At 41.0% G+C, this 24,081-nt stretch overlaps 1 protein-coding gene across 2 annotated transcripts; it reads left to right on the top strand.

Moving 5' to 3' along the window:
• Positions 1 to 317: 317 nt before the first annotated feature.
• C1H3orf33 (chromosome 1 C3orf33 homolog) lies at positions 318 to 15,349 on the top strand. Of its 2 annotated transcripts, none has more exons than XM_047728576.1 (5): positions 318 to 531; positions 3,047 to 3,106; positions 7,843 to 7,990; positions 9,130 to 9,290; positions 14,250 to 15,349. In XM_047728576.1, exons 2-5 carry the CDS (start codon positions 3,062 to 3,064, stop codon positions 14,646 to 14,648), a joined length of 753 nt encoding a protein of 250 aa, XP_047584532.1. In that variant the 5' UTR covers positions 318 to 531; positions 3,047 to 3,061; the 3' UTR covers positions 14,649 to 15,349. The 2 variants fall into 2 exon arrangements, with proteins under 2 accessions (XP_047584532.1, XP_047584541.1); XM_047728585.1 differs by having other exon boundaries at positions 347 to 502; positions 14,250 to 15,333.
• The last annotated feature ends 8,732 nt before the right edge of the window (positions 15,350 to 24,081 follow it).

Genomic DNA, 24,081 nt, shown 5'->3' with positions numbered 1-24,081 from the left:
GAACCCACACTAAGGTTGGGTTAACTGAAGTCACGAACTAATCATCTCGCCTCCCCACCAGCACCGCTGGGAAGCCTTTAGCTCCCCGCCACTGCCCCACACAGACGTCCAGCGCGGCGGAAATCCCCTGCATAGATGCTGGGGTGGGGGTCACTGTCGGCAGTCTCCGACTCAGTGGGGCGCCCGTCCACAGGCGACGAGGGAGCTCATAGCCGCCGTCAGTCCACTCCTGGGGGGGCTTGTGGAGGACACAAGGACTCGGTTGTCGGTAGGCGCGCTGGGCCCCCACAGGCGGGGGAGCCTGGGTCCGCGCGCTGCGCCCTAGGAGCGCGGCGCCCCCTGCCGTCCGCCCGAGGAGCGCGCCGCTGGCTCGCGGGAAGCCGGGAACATGGCGGGGCGGACTGTGGCGTCGGCCTCGCCGCCGACGGACCGGGACGGAGCAGCGCCCAACGTGGTGGCGCGGGTCTCGCAGTGGGCCGACGACCACCTGCGTCTCGTCCGGGTACCGGAAACCAGCCGGCCGGGCAGGCGGTGGGCACGGGGCCGCGCGGAGCGAGCCTGAGGGAGGCGGGCTGCGGGAGGCCGCGCGCAGTGGAACCGTGGGGGCCCGGGCGGGGCGGAGAGCCGCTTCGCCAGGATAGCGAGGGACCGGCGGCCGTGGCGGGGGGAGTGCTATCCGGTTGGGCTGGCTGCGTGGGATGGGCGCGGAGGGCCAAGGAGGCCACCTCTGCCGAATTACTGCTAGGACCGTGGTGGGCCCCGGGGACACCTCAGAGACATACGCAGCACAGCGTGGGGCGCCAGCACCCCCCCCCCCCAAAGCATTTGGGGACGGCGAGGCACAGGAAACCAAGGGCGGGGGGGTGGGCACGTGGTCTTGTAGTCCTTATGTTTCGAATGAAGTGAGAGGGCACTGGAGTTCGACCAAGAGTGCGACATCTTAGGTGACCAGGCGACACAAGATTGTGGCTAGTTCCCCAGGGATGGTGTGATTGATTTGGGGTGGGAGGTAAAGAAAGAGGAATCAAGGGGTGGATGGTGGTCAAAGTTGCTTCTGGGAAGGAGTTGGGAGTCAGTGATTTGTTGGGGAAATCTGGAGGACTCTTTGGACATGTGAACTTGAAGGTGGACGGGTGTGAACCTGAAGATGGTTATTAGAATTCTAAACCAAGTTCTAGATGTTATCTAGGCAACCAGGTATAGGAATCTGGCATTGAAGGGAGATCATAACTGGACATACAACTTTAGGAATTAACCACATAAACCTTAAGCTAGTGTTTTAAGCTTGAATGGCATCCTGGAACAAGTCAGAAGAGTTTCTGAAATCCTAGAATTGAGACCTGGGACCTGAAGGATTCTCTTAACATTTAGAATTTGTGAAAAGGAGGTCAGCAAAGATTGGAAAGAAACAGTGAAGGAGTAGGAGGAAAATCAGGAAAACCAGGTGTCCTAGAAGTCAAGGGAAGAGAATATTTTCAGAGAGAATGAGTAACTATGTTAAATTCTTCTGAGAAGTTGAGTAGGATCATCAGTTTTGCAAAGGCTCTGCAATCATGCCCCACAAGGCCCTGGACCATGGCTGTTTCCTTCCCAAGTACAGCTCTTACCCCTAGAATATTGCCTACCACTTAGTAAGTGCTAGACAGGTATGGGTGGCATTAATGAATGATAGATACACACGTGTTAATTGACAAAGCCTGGCTTCTTCCAGTGAAGCAGAATTTGGTGCATGGGTTGTTTCAAATTAAAAAAACGACTTCAGTAGGTTGAGAGAGGGAACGGTGTTTAAACTGGCATATGGAAGGATGCCTGGGTGGCTCAGTCAATTAAATGTCCACCAGCTCAGGTCATGATCTCAGGGTCCTGGGATCGAGTCCCGCATCGGGCTTTCTGCTCAGCCAGGATCCTGCTTCCCCCTGTCTCTCTGCCTGCCTCTCTGCCTACTTGTGATCTCTATCAAATAAATAAATAAAATCTCTTGAAAGAATCTTTAAAAAAATTGGCACATGGATACATTATTCCAAATGTCCCAATCACAGGGTGTATCTTTGTGTATATTTCCCTTTTTTCCCTACAAATGGGAAATCCACAGAACAAATAAAAGGCATTATGTGATGGTAATTACAAAGTTTTCACCGCTTTGTTTTATGTTTGCCTGATGTTTAGAGGAAGATCAGAGTTGGATCTAAGTAGCTTTACTTCAACATTAAGAGCAATCTTAGCATCTTCATTTCTTTGGGTATATTTTCAGCTTCATTTCTTACTTAACCTAGTTGTATTTCTTGAAGGAAAACATGTTAGATTATCGCGCTTGTTGCGGGAGCCTCAGGTTCTTATTTTTAAGTTAAAATTTTTTAGGTCTATTTCAGTGTGTGTGTGTGTTTTAAAGGATTTTATTTGCTAATCTGCTTGACAGAGAGAGAGAACGAGCAAAAGCAGGAGGAGCCGCAGGCAGAGGGACAGGGAGAGGAAGGGTCCCTGCTGAGCAGAGATGCCTGTGGGGCTTCGTCCCAGATGGGGACCTGAGCTGCAGGCAGATGCTTAACTGACAGAGCTACCTAGGTGTCCCAGTCTATTTCTAATGAAGCACTTTAAAAACATTGATAAGTTCTTCCCAACTCTTCTCCCACATATACATCTAAAGCATTATATTTTAAGCTTTGGATAGTAAAGTTTTCTACCAAATATTTACATTCCCACTGTAGACTCAGGGTTATGCAAGTTACTGTGGACATTGTTCAAGAAGTATTAGACTGATTCATGCATTTAAGGAATTCATGGTTAAAAGGAACAGTCAATAGAGAACAATACAATATTACATATATAATTACTGTGCGTGCCAGATTGTTTGGGGAAAAAGCAGGAAGATTGATGAGTAGGTGGGCAGTTAAAGTTTGTTGGGAGAAATGGGCCGTTAGTTGAAGGATGCACTTTATTTGGACAGTTAATAGAGAGGTCAGTCTTCTTTTTGGTCCCCTTCCAATGAGTACTTTTACTATTATGAATAACAACTAGTGAGAATTAATCATTTAATCTCTTTCTGAAGAACATCAGCACCGTAATGGCCGTAGCTGGAACAGTGTTACTTCTAAGAAGTGTTCGGATGGTAAGTTAAAAAAAATGAAGAAGGCACTATGATAAGCAAGAGACAGTTAATTTCTTCTCACTTGCAGACCATTTTTCTCTCAAGCAGTGTATCATTTTGTTATTCATATTAGAAGTCTTAAATATTGGGGTGCCTGGGTGGCTCAGTAGGTTAAAGCCTCTGCCTTTGGCTCAGGTCATGATCCCAGGGTCCTGGGATTGAGCCCCGAGTCGGGCTCTCTGCTCTGCGGGGAGCCCGCTTCCTCCTCTCTCTCTGCCTGCCTCTCTGCCTACTTGCGATCTCTGTCTGTCAAATTAAAAAAAAAAAAAAAAAGGAAGTCTTAAATATTATTTTAGAACAACAAACCCATTTTAAGATCTTGGTTTAAAAGCAACACATCCGCAGGATTGTATGGAAAGTGATTGCCCGCTCTCTCTTTCCATAATCACTTTTCTTCATGCTTAAAAAGGAATCTGTAAAGGATTTAGTTGGCTAGAATGCTGTAATCACTAAATTTGCATTTCAGACGTTGTGGCATGTCTCAAAACCATTTTGTATAGTGGTGTTAGATTATAGTCAAATTATGTCCTTTAGCACTGAATAATTTATACTTTCTCCAATTTGTAGCAATCTGTAAGATCTGTTTAATGAACAGAGCAAGAAGTGTGATGTAAAAAAATAATTTATATTTTCAGTTAGCATATTTTTCGGCCTTTCAGTAATGTTTTAATAATAGATATTATGGAATCCTTTTGACAATTCAGGCTTTGAAAGTTTTTTTAATGTAACTGATTCTTGTAACTGAGTGTAATTGTAGTGTCATGTTACAGTCTGGAATGAGTTTATTGCTTCTGTGTATATTAATGTCTTACATTTATTATCTCTATATTGTTTTATATTATCATTGACTATATAGCTTTACTGTACTATATAGTACATCTTTTCCAACTCCTGCCTTTTCCCTCTGACTCCAAAGTCAGACTTTTATCCCCCCATTTTTTTTTTTTTAAGATTTTATTTATTTACTTGACAGAGAGAGATCACAAGTAGACAGAGAGGCAGGCAGAGAGAGAGAGAGAGAGAGGGAAGCAGGCTCCCTGCTGAGCAGAGAGCCTGATGCGGGCCTCGATCCCAGGACCCTGAGATCATGACTTGAGTCGAAGGCAGCGGCTTAACCCACTGAGCCACCCAGGCGCCCAGTCCCCCCATTTTTTATTAAGTGTCTTGAACTCATTTTTAACCTTGTATCTAATAATCTAATAGGTTTTTTCTTTTAACACCTCCATGATTTTGTAAGTCATTCACATTTAGCTTATATTTTTAAAGTGAAACTTTTGAAGCTTTAGCTCTTTTCATTTCACTTTTTTCTTTATCTTACAATCTATGTTCCATGACATTTGTATTTTGAAGGTTTCAAAATTGTCAAAATACTAAATGATCTGATTAAGAATTTAGGTAAAAATAAGGGGTGCTTGGGTGGCTCAGTCGGATAAGTGTCTGTCTTCAGTTCAGGTCATGATCCCAGGATCCTGGGTTTGAGCCCTGCAGTGGGCTCCCTGCTCAGTGAGGAGTCTGCTTCTCCCTCTGCCCTTCAACCCACTCATGTTCTCTCTCACTATCTCTCTCTCAAATAAATAAATAAAATCTTAAAAATAGAATTTTGGTAAAAATAAATCTGAGGGATTACTTCACTTGTTAGCCCTTAAAAATGACATAAATTAATTATAGATTGTTCTAAGTTATACAATATTAGGTATGTTATTGATTTATGCAAATTACTTATTCATTAATAGTAATTTATATTAGTATGTTATGAAGTTATTTATCTTAGACCATAGTTCTGGTGTCTTTTTTTCTTAGGTTTTATGAGTTTTGAAAATAATGAATAGTGGTGAGAAGAGCAAGCTAAAGAGGTAGAAAAAGAATATTGGAACATTAGGGGGCAAACAATTTTATTGTGTAACAGTTGGAGAACTTTGGCTACAAGTAGGAGAAACCCCATGCAGCAGTAGTTTAACCAATTTAAAAGGCTTTTTTTTCCGTCATGTTGAAAGACTTCTGGTGGTAGGATGCTGCTGGCATTGGTACTCTGGGTCAATGACAGAGAGTTTAGGTCTATATGATTCTCTGTGCCTTTCCTCATGGCACAGAATGGCTGCTGTAACTCCAAATAGCATATTCACGTTCAAAGCAGAAGAAGAGGGAAAAAGAAGGTGCCAGCCACATGTTTTCCTTTTTATTGAGAAAACAGAAGTTTTACCAAAAGCCTTCAGTAGACTTTTGCTTACATCCTTTTATCATATGGCCACCTCTAGGTGGAAGGGAGGTTGGGAAGGCGGTCATTTAGGTTTTCCATGCTTACAGTACATGATGACAAAAGAAAGAGGCTTGGGAATAGATAATGCATTAACCAACCAAAGTCCTGCCACAAAGGGGACCTAATAGCTCCCCTTCAGCTTTCTTTCTGTATTTCCTCCCCTTTTTCCTCCTCCTGAGTTTGCCAACCTCTCATATTCTTTCAGCTACTGGTAGATAAGTCCAAATTTCATATTTAAAAAATAAAAAATGATGATTGAGTTCAGTACTGTGCTAAGCACTTGAGATACATAATTTCATTTAATACTTAAGATAATCATATGAAACAGGTATTTTAAAAAAATTTATTTATTTATTTATTTGTTTGTTTGTTTATTTAGAGAGTGTGGGAGAGGCAGGGGGGAGAGAGAATCTCAAGCAGACTCCCCACTGAGCACAGAGCCTAACGTGGGGCTTGATGCCATGACCCTGAGACCATGACCTGAGCCAAAATCAAGAGTCAGATGCTCAGCCAACTAAACCGTCCAGGGGCCCTGAAAGAGGCATTCTTACACCTAATTTTTATGGACAGAGGAGATGGATACTCGAAGTTAAGTAATTCTCATCCAGCTAGTATGTGGCAGAACTGGATTCCAAATTTCATATTCCTGAATTTGAAACACTTATTATTTTCTTTTCACAGTGTTTCCAGCTTTTGTCTCTTTGCCTTTAGGACACTTCCTTCTCCATCTGAGGCTTAGGGACAGTGTTCTTGTTAGTGGCATCATCTTTCTGCCTCTTCTAGAGAGCAGGATGTTTATCACAAGTTTAGAATTCACTTGCTTTAAGATGTCTCCCTCAGATCTTATTCTTTACATTTTTGACCCTTTAGCATTTATGCCTTTATTTACTTATTTGAGAGAGAGTGAATGGGGGGAGGGGTAAAGGGAGTGGGAGAAAGAGAATCTTTATCAGGCTCCATGGAGCCTGACTCGAGGTTCGATCTCATGACCCTGAGATCATGCCCGGAGCCGAAGTCAGATGCTTAATGGATTGAACTCTCCAGGCAGCCGAACCCTTTAGCATTTATACTTTATCTTTTTTTTTTTTTTAAGACTTTATTTATTTATTTGACAGAGAGAGCACAAGCAGGGGTGGTGGCAGGCAGAGGGAAGGGAGAAGCAGGCTCCTCGCCAAGCAGAGAGCCTGATGTGGGGCTGGATCCCAGGCCCCTGGGATCATGACCTGAGCTGAAGGCAGATGCCCAATTGACTGAGCCACTCGGAGGCCCTCTTATATATTGCTTATCTTAAACCTACTTATATATTGCTCTGCAGTTGTATTCTGGTTTTACTTACATTGTTAGTTCATCTCCCAGATAGTGCCTGTTATGTCACAGAAATACAGCACTGAACTTTCTGCTGTTGAGGGATTATTGGATGCAGAAAAGGTAGATGCAATGGGATCTGCCTTTAAAGGTTCCTCACATAGATGGTGAATTCGGTGAGAGCAAGGATCATGGGTTCTATTTCAGTTTCTTCCCTAGCTCCTTAATAATTTCAAAAATTCCAAGCACCAAGGCACTCTTAGATCTTTTTATGTATATCCTCAATGAAAACACCTAAAATTAAAAAGGGATAGATATTTAGTAATTGGAGATGTCTTTAATGACCCTCTCTACTTCTAAGTCTTCCCTCCCCTGTGCGAGATATTCTTGGTTTTCTCATGTGATGTGGTTTCCAGGCACTTTATCATCTTCTTTCTCATCTTCTAGTTTTGTTCTAGTTTGTTGTTGAAGTCTTTTAGGAGATATGGTACGCAGGAGAGCACAGTATATCCCTTGAGGGCCTGATCTAGAACAATCTCTTCCTTATTTCTTGTTTGGGATCTGTTCCTTACAATGTTGCTTGGTGTTTGAATTTGGTGGGGAGCAGTGAAGAGTGGAGAGGAGAGGGAGTTTGTACTTTTTTTTTGTAGACTTGTCACACTTTCATTTCATTTTGAGTTCACAATGAACTAAAGTTCTTTATCTTTCTCATATATCCTACAATTAGCTTATTGTCTTCTATCCTACATTAGTTTTGGGGAGTACAGGGGAAGACTTTTATATTTTATCCCATCATCCTAGTTGTCAGGATCTTTTAAAATACTAACTCTCACTTTTAGTATTCATAGTTTTTTTTTTTCCCAAAAGATTTTATTTTTAAATAATCTCTGTACCCAGTGTGGGGCTTGAACCCACAACCCCAAGGTCAAGAGTTGCATGCTCCACCAACAGAGCCAGACAGGTGCTCCCGACCAACACTTCGATTAAATCATAAGTAAAATATTAATATAAAATTAAGGACAAAATTAAAAATTTTCAGTGGTTATATCTTCTTGTTAAATGTTTAGATGACAGTTTGACATAATTTAAAATGAAAATAATAATAAAATATTGTGGTTTTTTTATAAATCAACAGACATCAAAATTTACAAGTTCTTCAGATATTCCAGTAGAATTTATACGAAAGAATGTTAAACTACGTGGACGATTACGCCGAATAACTGAGAATGGCTTAGAAATTGAGCATATTCCTATTACTTTACCTATCATATCTTCATGGAAAAGTAAGTAGAGTGAGAAAATAACACAACTATTTTAGTATTTGTTAATTAGAAGTCATTTGTAAAATAGCAAAAAAAGTCATTTTAAGTTTTAGTAGCTTTGTGAGGGAAAGTACAAACTCTTGGCTTTAAATACAAGGGACAGGGGCGCCTGGGTGGCTCAGTGAGTTAAATCCTCTGCCTTCAGCTTAGGTCATGATCCCAGAGTCCTGGGATCGAGCCCCACATCGGGCTCTCTGCTCTGCAAGGAGCCTGCTTCCCCCTCTCTCTCTGCCTGCCTCTCTGTCTACTTGTGATCTCTGTCTGTCAAATAAATAAATAAAATCTTTTTTTTTTTTTTAAAGATTTTATTTATTTATTTGACAGAGAGAGATCACAAGTAGACAGAAAGGCAGGCAGAGAGAGAGAGAGAGAGAGAGATGGAAGCAGGCTCCCTGCTGAGCAGAGAGCCCGATGCGGGACTCGATCCCAGGACCCTGAGATCATGACCTGAGCCAAAGGCAGCGGCTTAACCCACTGAGCCACCCAGGCGCCCAAATAAATAAAATCTTAAAAAAAAAATAAAAACAAATAAATACAAGGGACTATTTAATTTGGCTTCAGATTCCCCCCCCTCCTTTTTTTATTCTACCATTCAGGATTTCATTCAGGCGTTTATGCATTCTTTCCACAAATAATTGAGCAACCGTTATGTCATGTTGTTGTAATTATGTTGTCATAATTTAAATCTCTTCTCTCTGGAATAGTGATGACTTTTCAGCTCTCAGGCAGCAATGTCACCACCTGGGTTTGTCCAGGCTGTACACTGCACAATTCTGGGGATGCTATTAAGTAGAACCTGCTTCCAGAGGTCATGCTGAGACAGCACTGTAAATTGCCATATATGCATTTGCTTATAATGGCTTCTCCATCCTGTTCTGGAGCTTACTGAAATGGGTTTTTTACATTATTCCATATGTTACATGCTTCGGTTGCTTTAAAAGAAAAGTTGAGTACAGATATAAATAGATCTACATTTAGAGAGTCTGGGTGTTTGTAAAGAAGCATAGTATATTTAGTTGTTTTGTGGGGGCATGTGACTTTGAAATTTGCTTTTGCAACATGATATTAAAGCTAAACAATTTTCTATCTAACCTTTTTAGAAGAGCCCTGTGGTGTTCTGTTGGTTAAACTGGCAGGAGTAGAACTCACTGAAACTGGGAAGGTGTGGTTACAAAAAGAGTTAAAACCTTCCCAATTGCTATGGTTTCAACTTCTTGGAAAGGAGAATTCGGTGCTCTTTTGCTATCTTCTAGTGAATAAGGTAAGTGTGAAGAAATCATGAGCAGTATTTTATTCTTTTTATTTGTTCAGAACCATCATTAATTAGAATCTTGAATCTACAATGGGACTGAATTTTTGTCTTTCTTAACTGCTACTCATAGTGATCATGTGTAGTGAACCAGGTGTTTCATATATACGTTTTGTTATTAAATATTATTTATATGTTTATTATAAAAAATGGAAAATTAAGAACATGAAAGAAACCTAAAATTATTAATGACTTTGGACATTGCTCATTTGAGGATTATCTTTACACATTTACTTATACATGAGTATAGTGTATCGCCCTTGTTATTAGAAACTGCTTGTTGAGTGAGCCCTGTCAGCTGGAAACTACAAAGAGCAGGGGTGTTTTCTGAAGTAAATAGTGCTCAGTCTCTGAACTGTAAAGTCGAGAATATTTAAGTACTGTTTATGATCTGTAATCAGTCAACTAAAGACTTGCCTCAGAGTTTTCCTACCATTATGACTGACCATGGCCACTGTGTAACTGGGGATGCTGTGGAGCTTCATCAGTGTCCCTGTGTCTCTGTCCTGAGTCCTTGCAGGAGCCTTACTTCAGGCTTTTGGTGGACGATTACTGAAAAAAGAATGTAGAAAATTAAGTAGGTAAAGTGTTATGACAGGTTGAAGTACAGTTTTCTTACTCTTAAAGTCCCTTATTGGAGCACCTGGGTGGCTCCGTCATTAAGCGTCTGCATTTGGCTCTTGTCATGGCCCCAGGGTCCTGGGATCAAGCCTGCATCAGGCTCCCTGCTCAGCGGGAAGCCTGCTTCTCCCTCTTCCACTCCCCCTGCTTGTGTTTCCTCTCCTGCTCTCTTTCTCTCTGTCAAATTAATAAATAAAGTCTTTAAAATAAATAAATAAAGTCCCTTATTATATAACAAACAAAAATAATCTGAGGAAAAAAATAACCTCATGTTAAAGGGATTAAAATTGTAACCACTTTGAATTCTTAGAGCTTTTTGAACTATTGATAGAAAGCCTGATGAAACCCGTTAATTTCTGTATGTCCGGGTCATATGCAGTTCTTTCAAAATAAGAATTATCCAACACTGATTGGTTGAAGTGTCTTAGAGTTAAAAGTAAGCTGGTAGGGGTCTGTGGCTGCCTCAGTCAATGGAGCATGCAACTCTTAATCTCAGAGTTGTGAGTTCAGGCCCCACCCATGTTGGATGTAGAGATTACTTACAAATAAAATCTTTTTTAAAAAAATAAAAAGTAAGCTGGTAATGCAAAATATATAAAGATGCCAAAGGCCTTACAAAAATATTATGTTCTCCAGGCACCTGGTTGGCTCAGATGGTGGAGCATGTGACTCTTTTTTTTAAAAGATTCAATACTTTTTAAAAAGATTTTATTTATTTTTTTGAGATCACAAGTAGGCAGAGAGGCAGGCAGAGAGAGAGGGGGAAGCAGACTCCCCACTGAGCAGAGAGCCTGATGCGGGGCTCAGTCCCAGGACCCTGAGATCATGACCTGAGCCCAAGGCAGAGGCTTTAACCCACTGAGCCACCCAGGTGCCCTGAGCATGTGTCTCTTGATCTTGAGATCATGAATTAGATCCCCATGCTGGGTATACAGATACTTAAAAATAAAAAAAATGTTGGGAGCTTGGGTGGCTCAGTAGGTTAAGTGCCTGACTCTTGATTTCTGCTCAGGTCATGAGCTCAGGGTCATGAGATCAAGGCAGGCATTGGGTTATGCACTCAGTGGGGAGTCTACTTGATATTCTCTCTTCCCTCTGTCTCTCCCCTTGCTGGCCCTTGTGATACATGCTCTCTCTCAAATAAATAAATAAAATCTTTTGCAAAATTTTTTTTAAAGATTCTGTTTATTTGAGAGAGAGAGCACATGCATATGGAGGGGGGAGGGGCAGAGGGAGACTCAGACTCCTTGCTGAGCTGGGAGCCTGACAGGAGGCTTGATCACAGGACCCTGAGATCATGACCTGAGCCTAAGGCAGATGCTTAACTGACCCAGGTGCCCCATAAATAAAATCTTTAAAAATAAATAAATAAATAAATAATAAAAAATAAAAATAAATTTTTTTAACTAAGAAAACATTATCTTTGGTTTTAAATTGAGAAGTATATTTTATTTATCCTCAAAACCACCCTATGGAGTCATTGTTTTTACTCCCATTTATAGATGGGACTCAGGGTAACCAAGTGGAAGAACCTGTATTCAACCCAGCCCTTTCTGGCTCCTGAGCTCATACTTCACCTTAAATACTTTAGCTTATATTACTTCCTAGGTGACCCAACTATGCAGTATATGCATGCTGTGGTAATTTGCATTTGTTGAATTTACTAATGTATGAGATTGAATTTTAGTTATTCTGATTTTGGTTTAAGGGAATGAGCTCTTATAATTTAAAAGTTTGAGAAAAACACAATAAATCCTTTAAGACTGTATTTATTAACTCATTATGACCAAAAGTTACTGCATTTAAGGGAAAAAAGGTTACTTTGTTCCTTATGAAAGTCCTAAAAATGTCTCTTACTTGAAACCTGGAGTTTTCGCATTTTTAGAATTTAATTGTGAAGTACTTGACTAAGAAAGCTATTAAATTATTAGTGTTAAAATTAATCTCATTAGGTTAAAATCCCACAAGGACTATATAAATAGCTAAGCAGGATCTCCTTTTTTTTTTTATTTTAAGATTTTTTTTTTTTTTAAAGATTTTATTTATTTATTTGACAGAGAGAGATCATAAGTAGATGGAGAGGCAGGCAGAGAGAGAGAGAGGGAAGCAGGATCTCTGCCGAGCAGAGAACCCGATGCGGGACTCGACCCCAGGACCCTGAGATCATGACCTGAGCCAAAGGCAGCGGCCCAACCCACTGAGCCACCCAGGCGCCCCAAGATTTTAAAAAAATTAAGTAATCTCTACACCCAACATGGGGCTCAAACCCACAACTCCAAGATCAAGAGTCTTAGGTCTACTGACTGAGCCAACCAGCCTCCCCAGCAGGATCTCCTTTATACTGTAAATTAGTAGGAAAAAATCCCATTTATCCAGTTTCATTTAGAAGTGAGGTTTTCCTTGAAGAAAATTTCCTAAAGGATGAAGATGCAAGGTCCAGTCCTATTTTTCATGTAAAAATTATTTTGTGGTGGGGCACCTGGGTGGCTCAGTGGTTTAAGCTTCTTCCTTCAGCTTGGGTCATGGTCTCAGGGTCCTGGGATTGAGCCCCGCATCAGGCTCTCCATTCGGCGGGGAGCCTGCTTCCCCCTCTCTCTCTGCCTGCCTCTCTGCCTACTGTGACCTCTCTCTCTCTCTCTCTGTCAAACAAATAGATAATCTTTAAAAAAAAAATTATTTTGTGGGAAGTCTTTTAAAAATGTATTTGGGGCGCCTGGGTGGCTCAATGGGTTAAAGCCTCTGCCTTAGGCTCAGGTCATGATCCCAGGGTTCTGGGATCGAGCCCCACATCGGGCTCTCTGCTCAGCGATGAGCCTGTTTCCCTTCCTCTCGCTGCCTGCTCTCTGCCTAATTATGATCTCTGTCTGTCAAATAAATAAATAAATAAAATATATATATTTTTAAAGATTTTATTTATTTATTTGATAGACAGAGACCACAAGTAGGCAGGGAGGCAGGCAGAGAGAGAGAGGAGGAAGCAGGCTCCCGGCTGAGCAGAGAGCCCCATGCGGGGCTCGATCCCAGGACTCTGGGATCACGACCCGAGCCGAAGGCAGAGGCTTTAACCCACTGAGCCACCCAGGCGCCCCAATAAATAAAATATTTTAAAAAATAAAAAATGTATTTACATGCCAGCACCTTCTTACGCACTGGAATTCTGAAACCTAATCTAATAGTTCAGTGATGATTCAGTTCAATTTGCATTTGTGTGCTTTTAGTTTCTTTTGTTATAGCCTCTGTTGTTTTGCTTATTTTGTGTGCTTCTTTACCCCAAACATCAAACAAACAAAAACCGATTTTTATACTTTATTACTTTTACATCTCTTTGGGTTAGAAGACCAGTGAGTTTGTGGGGAACTGTATGTTACAAAAGAGGCAATTAAGATGTGCCCAGGTGACTCAGTCAGTTAAGCGGCTGCCTTCTACTCAGGTCATGATCTCAGGGTCCTGGGATCCAGTCCAGGTTTAGGCTCCGGGCTCCCTGCTCCCTGCCCGGTGAGAAGTCAGCTTCTCCCTTTGCCCCTCCCTCTGCTCGTGTGCTCCCGCACCCTCTCAAATAAATAAATAAAATCTTAAAAAAAAAAATAAAAGAGGCAATTAACTTTGAACAAGGATCTCTCCTAGTAATGAAATTATTGGATTTAGTATTAGCTGTTTTAAGTTCTTAGAGAGCCCTTTGCTTTATGTTTTTTGGCTTTGGAGGCTAAGTTGCTAAATGACTGATTTTTTTTTTTTAAGATTTTATTTATCTGTTTATTTTAGAGAAAGAGAGAGAGAACATGTGAAGGGAAGGGAGAGGCAGAGGGTGTGGGAGAGAGAGAATCTCACAGACTGCACTGAGCACGGAGCCCGAAGCAAGGCTAGATATTAAGACCCTGAGATCATGACCTGAGCCAAAATCAAGAGCTGGGTGCTTAACCCACTGAGCCACCCAGGTGCCCCTCTGAATGATGATTAAATTAACTAATTGGTTTATTTATTTATTTTTTTAAAAGATTTTATGTATGTGTTTGAGAGAGAGAGAGAACGCGAGAGAGATAGCACAAGGGGTGGGGGGAGAGGTAGAGGGAGAAGCAGACTCCCCACTGAGCAGGGAGCCCAATGTGGGGCTCCATCCCAGAACTCTGGGATCACCACCCGAGCCAAAGACAGACACTTAATTGACTGAGCCACCCAGGAGCCCCTGGATGATTATTTAATTTAAATAAATAAATAAATTTCAAAGTGAAGATGTTATAAGTATAGTAGCAATTTTCTTTAGTAATTGGTCTGTGTTATTTTTTATTCAAGGGTAGGTATTTTAGTATGAGTCTGAATGAAGAAATTTTGAGAAGAGGCCTTGGCAAAACTGTTCTTGTTAAAGGGCTAGACTATGATTCTAAAATCTATTGGACAATTCACAGAAACTTACTTAAAGCTGAATTAACAGCCTTAAAAAAAAGAGAAGGAATATGGAAGGAAGAATCTGAAGAAAGTTATTTGGAAAAATTCAAAGGCTCCTGGAGAGAAATATGGAAAAAAGACAGTTATTTTAAAAAAATTGGATCAGATTTCAATTTGAAAAAAGAAAGTTATTATGAGAAATTTAGAAGGACTTATGACACATGGAAAGACAACATAAATAACTACTCCTTTATATTGAAGTTCAGAGAACTTATGAATCGCATACACTTTCGTAGAAAAGGGTGAACTATTCCAAGGGGTCTGGAGGTGACCCACTCAGAAAAGAGTAAAATATGTAAATATGTAGATGTTTTCATTGAGTTGAAATGGAAATTTCTCTGAATGATCTAAGTTGCACTCTGATGGGATTTAAATATTTAAGAGATGATTGTTTTAAATGTAATAGAACAATTTAAGCAAGTTGTAATTAATGTAATATGCTTTTAGGAAAAATGAAGTACTCTATAAAGTCACCAGGATAAAGGATATATACCTGTAGTGCTAATATTTGAAAAGAGAGTTTAACTGTTGGACACTGTTATTTTCGGCATTCATATTTAATTTTTGTTGAAAGAATATTTGTTGACTTTTCCAGTTTTATCAATTTTGATTACTTGTAATAAATTAACTCTTTATACATCATGCCTGAGGCTAATTTTTTCCCCTGCTTTCTAACTACCTATGAATGTGGGGCAAAGCTACACGAGAAGGTCACCTAACCCATTTTTAGTAATAAGGAATGGCTAATTTCTACTTGTTGTTAGATGAAGGGAATAACCCTCCGGACAGAATCGTGAGGATAATTATAAGGACGAAAAGCAATGTGCTGAGGATGGCAGCCCCCAAGATAGAAAGAATAGGAATGCTTAGGACATTGTTGAGTCCCTAAAGTAGCCGATCTTTGAAGTATCTTGAATCCCAGTTCCTCATGTAACATGGTAAATTTCTTTGTTTTTAAAGCCAGTTTGAGTTGGTCTGAGGATCTGATATATACATATACTTGCTGCTAAAAACATCCTAACACTACAGGCTTCTTTTATAACACCAGTGATAATCCACGAACATCCGCCATGTCTATAGAAGGTTCTCTTAATGATCTGTGATGCTTACAATGTCAGAGGTACCACATGGTCCAAAGAGTTGACACTTGTTAGAATCAGTCATATAGCATGAGAAGTTTATTGCCGCTCCCTGACTGCTGGTAAAACATAAAGTAGATTTCCCAACATTTCCTAATTAAACAACATTTACTTTTAGTAAGGCCTCAGATCTGCCACGGATTTTTGTTCTTGTGATTTTATGTCATCGCCTTTGGGGTAGGATAGGATGTTATATCCTAGCTTTTATTCCCTGGGTCTCATCCCTCAATAGCTTTTCTTGTTTTTTTTTGTTTTTGTTTTTGTTTTTTATTTGACAGACAGATCACAAGTAGGCAGAGAGGCAGGCAGAGAGAGGGAGGAGGAGGAGGCAGGCTCCCTGCTGAGCAGAGAGCCCGATGTGGGACTCGATCCCAGGACCCTGAGATCATGACCTGAGCCGAAGGCAGAGGATTTAACCACTGAGCCACCCAGGTGCCCCAATAGCTTTTCTTGTTTTAAGGGGATGTTCTATTTCTCTCAACAGAGAAGTTAACAGAGTACATTTAAAACTAATTCTGTGGAAAAAAAAAAAAAAAACTAGTTCTGTGGCAAGCTCATGGACCTGCTGCTTTCCTGGTTTACCTCCCAATGATGTCAGATCTCATCACAGTTATCACTGTAATCAGTTCTGATGACCCCTGCCAACGCAGTCCCTGCAGCATTGTCTTTCCAGATAAGTTATGTGAAAGTGAAGCTGGTACAGGTCTTTTTGTGGACTAGATGAAATGACTTGTTCTAACCTTTGCCTTGATTATAGTCAGTAGGGAAACCATGATTTTAGGACAAGATAGACAAGAAGAAAAATAGACCAGCGGGACTCCTGTTGTGTGCAGTCACCATTTTCTGAACGTTCTTGTTCTCCACTTAGGTGGTAGCAGTGTTAACACATACTTGAAGGCTAGGAGGAATCCCATTGGCCAGCAGCTTTCTTCGGGGTCAACAAGGTCTGCTTTTCTGGCTTTTGTCTCTGGTCTTTCTTGTAGATAGCTTGTTTGATCGTCCAAGGACAAGGTGAACTATATAGTTATAGAGGCAAGATCTTTTTTATATGAGACAGTTATAATAGGGTCATCTGAAAAAAATAGAAAAGTCCTAAATTTAGGCAGAATTTCTGACCAAAGCCCAGGTTTTTTTGCCTTTCTCAAATAAAGGATTTACATCTTAATTTCCTATCTTCAAAACAACGGGATCTATGGCTGCCTTTTTCCCTTGGCCTTCTTTCCTTTCAGTATCCTGGGTATCTAGACCTGTTTATTTTATTTTTTTTTATTTTTTTTTAAAGATTTTATTTATTTATTTGACAGACAGAGATCACAAGTAGGCAGAGAGGCAGGCAGAGAGAGAGGAAGGAAAGCAGGCTCCCTGCTGAGCAGAGAGCCCGATGTGGGGCTCGATCCCAGAACCCTGGGATCATGACCTGAGCCGAAAGCAGAGGCTTTAACCCACTGAGCCACCCAGGTGCCCCAAGACCTGTTTATTTTTTAAAAAATTATTTCTATCAAATAAATTTAGTTCTTACTGTTTTTTCTAAATGATTGGATTTTTTTTAAAGATTTTTATTTATTTATTTTGACAGAGAGAGAGAGATCACAGGTAGGCAGAGAGGCAGGCAGAGAGAGAGAGAAGCAGGCTCCCCGCTGAGCAGAGAACCCGACATGGGGCTCGGTCCCAGGACCCTGGGATCATGACCTGAGCCGAAGGCAGAGGCTTTAACCCACTGAGCCACCCAGGCGCCCCTAAATGATTGGATCTCTTATGGCCCCTTTCAATCTATATTCTTTTAGACTCACATTTCCTTTTTTGGGTTTTATTTATTTGTCATTTTCTAGTCATACTTCTTATTATGAAATGTTGAAAGCAACATTAGCTTTATCATAATTAATGGTGGACAAAACTTGGGAGAAGAGTGAAAACTATTCCCATACATATATGACCGAGCACTGTCATTATTTGGCAGCTAAAAGCATATTCCCACAACACCTAGAGAGAGAATTCTAACACACAACTGAAGTCTCCTTACATTTTGCTTACATTTCCCTTTTTTGTGTTGACATTTGTTAGTTCCATTCATGAGACAGGTGTCCAAATGCTGGTTCTTCTCCAGCACATTTGGTCATGGTTATTCCTTGAGGGTTCTGTAGGGGCTCCCTATCATAGTCCCCTGGCTTGAGAGATTCTTAGTCTTTCTCTCCCTATCTGCTTAACTCCCAAGGCTGTTTAGTCCACAGCCTTTTGCTCTTGGATCCCCACCACCTGGGATGGGAAGGACACATAAGTTTAATTGTGGAATGTGACGGGGCTTAATCACTCCACTCATGGGTATGTGTTGTGGGAAGTATTACAAGTTGACCTCAGTCCTGCCACTTTCCACGGTGTCGATTCAAGTTACAGGAAACTCGTGCATTTTTTTTTTTTTATGATTTTATTCATTTGAGAGCGAGAACTCACGTGTGTGCATGAGTTGGGGGACGGGCAGAGGGAGAGGCTAACTCTGCTGAGTGGGGGGCCTGATGCTAACGTGGGGCTCAATTCCAGGACCCTGAGATCATGACCTGGGCCTCAGCCACTCAATTGCCTGAGCCACCTAGGCACCCTGGAAACTCATTTATCCTCTGACTAAGTGGTGGGAATGTAGGTGATTCTCCAGGCACTCTCTCTTGCTTCCCTCTATTTTTTTTTTTTTTAAAGATTTTATTTATTTGACAGAGGGAGAGAAATCGCAAGTAGGCAGAGAGGCAGGCAGAGAGAGAGAGGGGAGGAAGCAGGCTCCCTGCGGAGCAGTGAGCCTGATGTGGGGCTCTATCCCAGGACTCTGGGATCATGACCTGAGCAGAAGGCAGAGGCTTTAACCTACTGAGCCACCCAGGTGCCCCTTGCTTCCCTCTTTTGATCATGCTTCTTTCTCCTTGTCTCAGGTAAATGAAGTGCTAGAAGGCTCTGTAGCTTAGCAAACATCAGAAAAGAGATAATCACTATTTCCTAACTTAGTGGAAACAGGATATATGGCATTCTCAGTCTTATGGAAAAGGGAGTGAAGTGCTAATATCAAATCTTCCTCCCCTGTGTGAACAGGAGAGGGAAAGGATGGTTGCTACTCCACAAATTCTGTTAAACTCTTCCTTATTCCAAGACCTCTTATTCTTTTTGGTCCTGAAACCTAAATCAGCTTGGTCTTTCTCACCACTGGGAAGGCCTGGGGAATCTGCTGCCAGAAATGCCATTCTTTAAAAAGTTGACTCAAAGAGAAATCAGGGCTACTGATCTCAATAGTTCTGCTATTTCTTGATAATGGGAAACAAGAGCAAATGAAAAAAAATGAAATTTTCTTACTACTTACAGCCCATTAACAAGTCCTTGAAACAGGCAGAGTGACATTCCTCTAGGAAATCAGCTGCCTTGATGTTAATACCTTGCTAAGGGCGAAAGGCAATCTTGGTTTAACATTATCCTGACTTCCAGGATCCTGTAAATCTTATTTAACATAAAAAAATTCCTTTGGAAACTTTATCCTTTATCTCTACCCCGCCAAGATATATGTTGGCAATCATCTCCTAAGCATATAGTCCACTGATACACATCTGTAGGATCTCATGACTAAGGTTTTACTAGACAGTAATAAATGCCCTTTTCCTAACAATGGCTAGCCCCCTCAAGGTCCTGGAAACCTTCCAAAATTCCCTATAGATTTAAAATGTTCCTATCCCCGCTACAAACTTGAAAATATATAATCACCACCCCTCACTACGTCAGTGCTGCTCTTTCTGCCCATGGTCCTATCTCCGTGCTTTAATAAAACCACCTTTTTTCATTGAAGACATCTCAAGAATTCTTTCTTGACCATTTGCTCCAAACCCCAACATTAGCTCATCATCTCTTATTTATTCCTGCTTTCTCAGGTAACTGAGAGTAGTAAAGATCCCAGTCAGTACCTCATACTGGCCTGGTACATTTGCAAAACCTGCTTAGGAGAATTAACCACATCTGAGGCAAGCAGATAATGTGCTAAGAATTTTATCTTCTGGATTTCTCCAGCATCATTTGGTTACTCATCAAGGTGAAGTTTGTAGGGGGAAAGGAAAATAATTTTCCCTCTACTCTTCTAGGTGCTTGGCTGATACACACCTGTAACAAGACAGACTAACAGAAGAAAAACAAAAGAGAAGTTTAATAACATGTATACCTCCTATATACCTTGGAGATACCAAGGAAAACTGAGTAACTCCCGAAATGGCCATCCCCTTAAGTAACATCTCCAGGTAAAGGCTAGAAGATGGGGGACGGGGAGGCCAGTTATGAGAAGTTACCCTGAAAGGCACAGTAAACAAGGGTAAGGTTGTTTTTCAGAGAGAGAGAGAGGGGGACATCTTTACAAATGGAGATTTCCCTTATAAATGTAAATTGTTCTTACAAAAGAGTAACTTTTACCTGGTTTTTAGAACTTCTCCTATCTCTGCAGTTTCTTACAAATAACCAGCTTAAGGGGTGCTTGGGTGGCTCTGTTAGTTAAGCATCTGCCTTTGGCTCAGGTCATGATATAAGGGTCCTGGTATTGAGGGCTCCTTGCTCAGCGGGAAGCCTGCTTCTCTCTCTGCTGCTCCCCCTGCTGTGCTCTCTCTCTTTTACAAATAAATAAAGTCTTAAAAACAAAACAAAACAACAAAAAAACCCAGCTCAAGATAATAATCCTTAAGCTGAAGAGCTGTATTTTGGGGTGACATATTTCGCTCCCCTACATTTGCATCTTTGAGATTTGAGTCTCCATGTGTTGTCAAGGGGCATATTGTTGACAGTTTGCCCTAAATCCAATGGTTGTACAGGGCATTGATTTGAACAGTGACTTTTCAAAGAAACAACATGATTCAGGAAGCCAAGAAACACCAGCACTTCAGAATTCTAGGGCACCAGCAGAATGGTTATTTTTTAAGCCACCATTAGTAGGGATGGCAGATATACTAAGGAGCCCAGCTACTGCTGGGATAGCTGGGGTGGATATGGTTTCCAGACTTGTCTTTGTGGTGTGGGGAGGAAAAACTTTCCTCTACCTTCTTTGGGTTCCTGGCTGGGTCTGAAAATTAAACTGATAAAGACAAAGTAACAGGAGAAAAGGATATAAATTGATTTAATACAAGTTTTATGTGACATGAGAACTTACATAAGGAAATAAAGACCTGAAGAAACAGACCTCCAGTTGTAGGGAAGGCACTTCTCTTAGGAGGATTTTATCATCAGTTTCAGGGAAGAAGGGCAAGGGAGGGAGATCAAAAAGACCTTCTTGCTCTGGCGGTTTTCCCAGACTCCTTCAGCATAAAATGTTCACTCTGCCAAGGTGCCATTTTTGGGATAGTGTGTCCTGAATCTCATCAGTGCTTTGGAGCTTCCCTAATGCCATTACCATGCAACTGTTTCAATGAAGGCAAGTCACAGGAAGAAAGTAATGCAAATTTTTGCAAAAGATTTTATTTATTGGGGTGCCTGGGTGGCTCAGTGGGTTAAGCCGCTGCCTTCGGCTCAGGTCATGATCTCAGGGTCCTGGGATCAAGTCCTGCATCGGGCTCTCTGCTCAGCAGGGAGCCTGCTTCCCTCTCTCTCTCTGCCTGCCTCTCCGTCTACTTGTGATCTCTCTCTGTCAAATAAATAAATAAAATCTTAAAAAAAAAAAGATTTTATTTATTTATTTGAGAGCGAGAGCACAAGCAGGAGGAGGGCCAGTGGGAAAGGGAGAAGCAGATTTCTTTGCTGAGCAGGGAGCCTGATGCGGGGCTCTATCCCAGGACGCTGGGATCATGACCTGAGCTGAAGGCAGATGCTTAACCAACTGAGCGACCCACATTCCCCAAGTAATGCAAATTTATAAAAAGACTGAAGAAAATTAAAAATGCAAGATTAAGAATTAAAATATTAAGAACAGGGGGCGCCTTGCTGACTCAGTCAATAGAGCATGTGACTCTTTTTTTTTAATTTTTTATTTATTTTTTTAAAAGATTTTATTTATTTATTTGACAGATAGAGATCACAAGTAAGCAGAGAGGCAGGCAGAGAGAGAGGAGGAAGCAGGTTCCCCGCTGAGCAGAGAACCCGATACAGGGCTCGATCCCAGGACCCTGAGATCATGACCAGAGCCGAAGGCAGATGCTTAACCCACTGAGCCAACCAGGCACCCCTAGAGAATGTGACTCTTGATATTGGGGTCATGAGCTCAAGCCCCATGTTGGGTGTTTTTTTTTAAATTTTTTTAAAAAATTGAAAAATTATTAAAAATATTAAGAACAGAACTTTAAAAGTGAAATAGTAATAAAAGCTTTAAAATGAACCAACTCTACTTCTGTTTCAAGATGGCCATTGAGCTCATTCTTTTAACTTCCATTCAAATTACATCAAAATATCAAATATTAAAATAGAAGAAAATGGTATCAATGATAGAAAACAGCAGAAGATGCCATTAATTAGCTAGATAGTTTTGCAAACTATGATGAAGTGGAATTGGGGTGAGATACGATTCCACAGTTCAGTATTCTTCAGGAAAGAAGGTGATATTCAGCTAGGAATTAAGTGCATGCCCTAGCTTGGGATTTTTGAGTGATATGAATTCCTTTTGGTCTGGTCCAGAGTAAATCTCCATGATTTGGAAGTACAAGGCCAAATGTCCCTGCACCCAGTACATAATGTGGAGGGAAAATAGGATGTCAGGAGTTCATAGCATATGTCTTATTCAGTGGGACAAGGATGATGACTCCCAGTCCTGCAGTGTGTGAATTTCTTGGTCAGTTTGGCTGGATGCTCCAGCTCTGTTCTCCAGAAGATTTTTCCTTATCCTCCACAGGGCATGTGGCTTCATGGTCAAAGGGTTGAGCAATCACAGGCCTTTTTTGTCCCAGAGACTTAATTCTGGATGGCTTTGAGATCTGTCAATTTGCTGGACAGAAGGTGTGCACTGTTGACCATGTTTCTATTCTGAGCACTACTACTTTGCTTCTTCATTTCTAAAGGACAGACTGGGAGCAGTGTTTTTCAACTATTGGCCACGAGCAATTAGTGAGGTGTGAAGTCAATCTAATGAGTTGCCACTAGCAATTTAAAAAGAAAGAAAAAAAACAGAATAGGGGCAGCTGGGGCTGGCTCAGTGGTAGAGCATGCAACTCTTGATTTTAGGGTTCTGGGTTCAAGCCCCATGTTGGGCTAAGAAAAACAGAAAAGAATAAAATCTATCCAGTGCATTGCACATAGCAGAGATAAATGTTGTTTGTTAATTATTTTGATGTTATAAATATATTTGAATATGTGTACTGGTTTGCAGTGCAAAAGTATATGGGTTACTGAAAATCACTGCAGATCTCATTTTCTAAAAGCACTTTTGAAGAGGCCTGATGAAAAGATTTCTATAACTAAAGTGAGGACAACAAGTAATTCAGACAGAGGTAGGGTTTTTAAAAAATTGAGGTATGGGGATGCTCCTGGGTGGCTCAGTGGGTTAAAGCCTCTGCCTTTGGCTTCGGTCATGATCCCAGCGTCCTGGGATCAAGCCCCTCATCGGGCTCTCTGCTGTGCCAGGAGCCTGCTTCCTCCTCTCTCTCTGCCTGCCTCTCTGTCTACTTGTGATCTCTGTCAAATAAATAAATAAAATATTTTTTTAAAAAATTGAGGTATTGGGATAATTACTTCTATTTTCTCTTTTGTTTTGGGTATCAAAGTAAAGCTTGTAAATACTTTAGCAATGAAATTGAGAAATTAGTGCTAGAGTTATTAGAATAGCTCAAGCCATACTTTATAAACTTTGGAGCATTTCTGCTTTCTCCACAGCATTTACCCAGTTTCTTGCTCATTGGGAACTCTATAAATATTTGTTAAATAAAGGAATGAAATAAAGAATGAAGTAGACTGGGGTGCCTGGCTGACTCCGTTGGTAGAGCGTGCGACTGGATCTCAGGGTTGTAGGTTCAAGCCCCAGGTTGGGTGTAGAGATTACTTAAAAAAAAAAGAAAAAAAAGAATGAAGTGAACCATTCCTGTTGCCTACTTATTTTTTTTTTTCCAAAGATTTTATTTATTTATTTATTTGATAGCGAGAGATCACAAGTAGGCAGAGAGGCTAGGCAGAGAGAAAGGAGGAAGCAGGCTCCCTGCTGAGCAGAGAGCCCAATGCTGGGATCGATCCCATGACCCTGAGATCATGACCTGAGCCGAAGGCAGAGGCTTTAACCCACTGAGCCACCCAGGCGCCCCTTGCCTACTTATTTTGACCAGAACCTATTTTTCCAGTCTGATTTTCCTCTATACATCTTATGATCCTACACTGTGAAAATTAATTTGCCTTCGGTCTTCTGAAAGAACATTTTTAAAATTTGTCAGATTTGAAAATGATACTTATTTTGGGCAAACCAAGCCCTCTAGTTACATATTTAGTATAAATATTTAAAGAAATGAAACAAAAGCTAACATATGGTTTTTATTTTTTTTTATTTAAGGATTTTATTTATTTATTTGCAGACAGAGATCACAAGTAGGCAGAGAGGCAGGCAGAGAAAGGAGGAAGCAGGCTCCCCA

The sequence above is a fragment of the Lutra lutra genome, chromosome 1 (assembly GCF_902655055.1).
Source record: "Lutra lutra chromosome 1, mLutLut1.2, whole genome shotgun sequence".
NCBI lineage: Eukaryota > Metazoa > Chordata > Mammalia > Carnivora > Mustelidae > Lutra > Lutra lutra.
The sequence above is the reverse complement of the archived record's forward strand: the minus strand, read 5'-3'. Positions and strand labels throughout refer to the sequence as shown.

Excerpts from the sequence above, each read along its gene's own strand:
- C1H3orf33 (XM_047728585.1), top strand. The coding sequence starts at position 389 with ATGGCGGGGCGGACTGTGGCGTCGGCCTCGCCGCCGACGGACCGGGAC. Across the intron at positions 3,107-7,842 it reads TTCTAAGAAGTGTTCGGATG|ACATCAAAATTTACAAGTTC; the intron begins GTAAGTTAAAAA and ends ATAAATCAACAG. Across the intron at positions 7,991-9,129 it reads TATCATATCTTCATGGAAAA|AAGAGCCCTGTGGTGTTCTG; the intron begins GTAAGTAGAGTG and ends TAACCTTTTTAG.